The sequence below is a fragment of the Poecilia reticulata genome, linkage group LG2, assembly GCF_000633615.1.
Source record: "Poecilia reticulata strain Guanapo linkage group LG2, Guppy_female_1.0+MT, whole genome shotgun sequence".
NCBI classification, from domain to species: domain Eukaryota; kingdom Metazoa; phylum Chordata; class Actinopteri; order Cyprinodontiformes; family Poeciliidae; genus Poecilia; species Poecilia reticulata.
The window spans coordinates 29,449,646-29,454,973 of record NC_024332.1 but is presented as its reverse complement, the minus strand read 5'-3'; the positions used below and the strand labels follow the sequence as shown (position 1 = coordinate 29,454,973).

Below are 5,328 nucleotides of genomic sequence, written 5' to 3'. Positions count from 1 at the left end.
ATGTATGCTCTGTTGAAATACTCCAAAACATTCATGGAAAATAAGATTACTTCACTGGGGGTGGCAGCATATTTACAAGTTTGTCCTCTAGGTCCCCCTTTTTGCTGTCACTAAAAATACAATTTAACATTGTTCAAGAATTTTTCAAGAAATCCATTTATGATATCACTAAACAAACTCAGAAACAAGYCGGGGAGAGTTGCTGAGGAACAGCAAATTTCCATTGTGAAGATATATATTTTCCTTGGCAAGGCAAAGAGTTCAGCATTTGCCACTGTCATCAGGAGCCTTCCCCCTCTCTTCTCAAAGTAGTGTGTTTGTGTTGATCACACCCACATACCCTAGTGACTGGTGACAGTGCCAAGCCTTGTCATCTGTGTTATAATCTCCGAATGAGACTGTCCTGAATATTTACATCGTTTACATCAGATAATTCTGCAGTGCTAAAAAGCCCTACAAGCCCATGCTGTCAAATTAGCATGTTAGCTGGCTCGGGTGTTCAAACCCTGCCATCTCTACAAGGCAAGGCTGGAACTTATTAATGGCACCACTGTGCCAATCCTGGATGTGGATGGGTGGATCTGGCCCACATTTCCAAGGGGGGGCAAAAAATGTGATTGTAAGGTTATGCTGTGTGCATCTCTCTGTGTCTGCTGCACATCGGTTTGGTAATGTGATCGGACAAGCTGCTCAAACACCTGTCCAATCCCACATTTCAGGCGGGTTTTTGTTTTCGCTCTCTATAGCAGCGATTCTGGCAGGGTTGCAGCGGCCTTGCTCAAGACTCACACTGTTTGCATGTCTAACCGCGAGGACTCTCAAATTACGGAGACCAACTGTGCCATTCTGCAGGAAAAGACTTAAAATGGAGCAATTTGAAAATGATTCTCAAATACAGAGAGAGAAAGGGAAAATGAAAAAAAACTCTCTTTTGTACAAAGCCTTTTAAAATGCATGAATACGGTTCGACAGGAGGTTGCCATATCATGCTTTGCAWGCGGAGAGTATAAGTTAAGTCTCAAAACAGGGAAAAGAAGGAAAATCCATGTAATGATGTCTGCTCTGTGTGCCAGTTTCCTCCTTTTCATACACTTTTGTCCAGTTTGTAAGGCAAAGCAGTAGGTGCAGATAAGAGAATAATAGTAAATGAATAAAATGAAGAATCCTGCTTACCTGTATCACTGACATCCTATTCGCTTGAGTGTCTGTGTTCAGCCCAGCAAAACTGGAGTGGCACCCYGACCTGGGCACAGTGAGGCTGTTTGGGGTGGTTTTCAGGTACATGACCTCTGACCTGGGCAGTGTGAGCGGCAGCGGGCTCTGGTAGTCGAAGCATATGGGTGAGGTGATCAGAGATGGGCTACTGACAACGTTCATCCGGCTCGCAGAATCCCTCTCCTCCATCTCACTCTGCACCAACATGATGTCACTCTTGTTGATCCGTTTCTTTTTTCCCTTCCCCACCGGAGGATTGGAGTACTCAGCCATGCGGCAGTTATAATTCCCAGCATCCTTATCTTGATGCTTGGACTTGACAGCGATGGCAGTCATGACGGCCAGGAGCATGACAGAGATAATGCAGAGGGTAACTATGAGGGGCAGGGACACGTCCCAGTGCTGCTGTTCCCCACTCGCGCTGGAACCCCCTCCTGTCGTCGTTTCCGTATTCGCCTTAATGATCAGCTTAGCCACAGCAGATAAGGGGGGTTTGCCATGGTCAGTTACTCTCACCACCAGCTCAACCACAGGGGCAATCTCCTCCCAGAGAGCATGGGCAGTTCTGACCTCTCCTCCCACTGGGTCTATCTCAAACAGGTGGTCGTCGTTTCCCTCTGTGATCTCATAGGTTAAGTGCCCACTTTCTCCATGGTCATGGTCCACTGCTTTTACTGTAGCAATAATGTACCCAATTCCCACGTTTCTAGGTACTGGGATCTCAGCCGTATCATTCTGMAGCAGCGGTAAAATAATAACTGGAAGATTGTCATTCACATCAAGGACATTGACCCTGACTGTAGAAGTGCTCTCCATGTGAGGAGAGCCGCTGTCTTTTGCTTGAACCTTGAACTCAAAGGATTTTGTCTGCTCGTAGTTGAAGGAGCGAGAGGCGTAGATTGCTCCGTTTGTGGGATTAACAGACACGTATGTGTAGACCGATACATCTCCAATGTGGGATGGCAGTATGGAGTATGAAACAGTTCCATTACGACCTACATCTGGATCATGTGCCACGACGGAGCCCAAGTACTCTCCCGGGATGTTGTTCTCAGGCACCTGCAGCACGTAGAGTGTCTTTGTGAAGCGCGGTGCATTGTCGTTCTCATCTAAGATTTTCACAGTGAATGACCTGGTGTTGTTCAAAGATGGGTTCCCGTTGTCTCTTGCAACRATTGTGACATTATATTCATCTTTCGTTTCTCTGTCCAGAGGTCTGTCTGTAAGCAGAGTGTAGAAATTATCGTTGTTTTCCTGAAGTCTGAAGGGGACATTTCCAAGAACCCGGCACTGGAGTTGGCCATTACGCCCTGAGTCTTTATCAGTCACTCTGACCAGTGCTATTACAGACTCTGGAGGAGCTGCTTCACTGATTGCTCCCTGCCGAACAGAGACAAAACTTATTATTGGCAGGTTATCATTTTTGTCAAGCACTTTCACAGTAATTTTACAATGTCCTGGTATCGGATTGGGCCCCAGATCCTTTGCCTGCACATCAAACTCTATGATTGGATTCTCCTCAAAGTCAATCTCTCCCTGGACCTTAATGACGCCAGTGTTTGGGTCTATTGAGAACAAATCTTGTATTCGCTCAGATGCATATCCAGTGAAGGAATAGACCACCTGCCCGTTGCTTCCCTCATCCTGGTCAGTGGCGTTCAGATCTATAAGTATTTTTCCAGGGGGAGAATTCTCAGGAATCTCTAGCACATAGGAAGATTTTTCAAAAACAGGGCTATTGTCATTTGAATCAGTCACTCTGACATTGATTTGCATGGAGCCCGATCTYGGATACTCCCCACCATCGATTGCAGTAAGAAGAAGAGTGTGATGACTCTGATCCTCCCTATCGAGGGGTCTCTGAACCACCAGTTCTGGGTATATAGTCCCATCACCCCTCACTTTTAAATCCAAAGAAAAGGTATTGTAGTCATCTCTTGTAACCTGATAGGTCTTTATCCCATTTTCCCCAGAATCTGAGTCATGTGCAATAGTGAGGGGGAAGCGTGTCCCAGCAGCTGCATTCTCAGAAATATCAATATTCACATGATCTGAGGGGAAACTGGGGGAGTTGTCATTGATGTCCTGTATATCAATCTTGATCATGCAAATTTCCTTGTCATTGGCGAACACCTCCATAGAGAGCTGGCACTTGGGGTTGCGCCTACATAGCGTCTCTCTGTCAATCCTTTGTTTGGTGAAGATTAGTCCACTCTCGGGGTCAACATCCACCAGATGCGGGGCTGAATTCTCCAGAACCCTGAAGTTGGATTTCTTCCCTCTCTCTACAGTCCCATATCCGCCGTCTTTTGCTATGTTGCCTATAACAGTTCCAGGTCCCTGCTCCTCCGGGACGGAATAATTGAGGTTTTTTAACGTGAGGGCTTTCACCCACAGCAAAAGGAAAACGGGTGCAGAGAGACGCATCCCTTCTAAGTGGATATGCAGCAGTGGTAGACTGAAAAAAAAAAACTGGTTGACTTTCAACCTGTTGATTAGGAGAAAAAAAAGAAAGACAGAAAAAACCTAGTGCTCTAACCCGCACCGGGCACGGCTTTCACGCTGATCTCACACTAATTAGGTATTAAACCGATCCCTGAACCGTGCTCTCCCTTTTTAATTTGKATCTTGACCTTTTTTTTGGATGCGGTGTAGCTGGGACGAACTCTTTCTGTAAACAAAGATGACCGCTCGACGACACCTGATGTATGAATTAAATATCAAATTCGGCACCACTACAAGAGAGATGCTTTGTTTCTCTTTGTTTTTTTTTTTCCTCCCCCAAACGTAATGTGTGTGTGCGTGCGTGCGTGCGTGCGTGTGTGTGTGTATGTGTGTGTAGGGGGACTTGATGAATAATCGATGACTATAAAGTATTCATATTCCCAACCGCATCCAAGGTTAAAGCGTTTAAATCTCGTGGTTGAAGGTTAGAGCGCGGCTCGCAAAAGCGCATTGCCCTCATGCGACATCTACACCTAGGCTACTGCGAAACACTGACATGGCCATTCAAAATGCAGCATTTGCCATTCACGTCGCATGTTACTTTCCCCCTTTCTCCTGTGCGGCACACTGTTGCACATACGCGTTCGCTCCGCGTCGCCCATACACAGTCTGCTCACAAAGTGGAATAAAAAATAAAACAAGCAGGATGCAGAGCTGAGAAATACTCCAGTTCCAACCTTTTGTGCTCAAGAGCGCCTGCGACTTTTGCCCGATGATTGTCCTATAATCAGTCCAGTAATCCCATAATCCAGTCCAATTGGACCCGGTGCTCTTCCATCCTTCATTCCAGACAATTCCCTTCAGCACTGACCCGTAAAACGAGCGGGAGGAAAAAATGAGCCACACAGAGGTGCTGGAAGATTTCAGATAATCAAAATTAATCGCTTCTCCTGCGCTCACAGGTTTCTCTCCTCTCCGCGTCAACTGTTGAAACCCGCTCCCCTCACTGTGTTGAGCCGATCTGACCGGAAGCCACTCGAAGCCCTCGCAACGCACTCCCGTGTGTTTCTGGGCGCATTTAACATACTTTCTGATCGTCTTCCAGCGAATGAGTGAGCAGTGACAGATCTTTGCCTTGAGGGGGGTTTCTCCGATAGGGTCTGGCAAGATCGCATGAAGAAGGGCTGTTCTAGTGCTACGTGATTCATTTACTGATGTGCGCGCAGCGAACAGCAGCATCACAGGGAGGAAACGTGCTGGAGGATGTTGCTCCTAATACGTGTCGATGTGAACCAGAGGGGATTGGAGATAGGTTTCTTGAAATGTGCCGTAGCAGGAGCAGAAAGAACTTGACAAGTGGGGACAGAGACGGTCCGTTGGTATATGTGGCCCCAGGGCAGAAATTTTGTTCGGTGAGGGGGGGGGAGTGGGGGAGTCACTTGTTGTCACAGGTCACCACAGCGTCACTATCATCTTCTTTTATGTGGTCCCTTCTTTCCAAAGTATGCAGAAGTCAATTCACATTATTTATTGAATATATACAGCAGCATACCCCACAGTATATACTTTTAAACTTTTCTGTAAACAAAGATGTTTACAGAAAACATGGTTCTTTGTCACATTAAGAACCATAAACTAAAATATACGTTTCATAAGCAAAAATAMAGT

The 5,328-nt window shown here is 46.2% G+C and overlaps 1 protein-coding gene across 1 annotated transcript in view; it reads right to left on the bottom strand.

Annotated features, from left to right (window-relative positions):
- The window catches only part of LOC103459959 (protocadherin-17-like), a 20,666-nt gene extending 15,708 nt beyond the window's left edge, over positions 1 to 4,958 (bottom strand). Inside the window, 1 exon segment of the mRNA XM_017303416.1 lies at positions 1,165 to 4,958. Within this exon segment, the coding sequence (XP_017158905.1) occupies positions 1,165 to 3,642 (2,478 nt within the window). The 5' untranslated portion in view covers positions 3,643 to 4,958.
- Between the last annotated feature and the right edge of the window lie 370 nt (positions 4,959 to 5,328).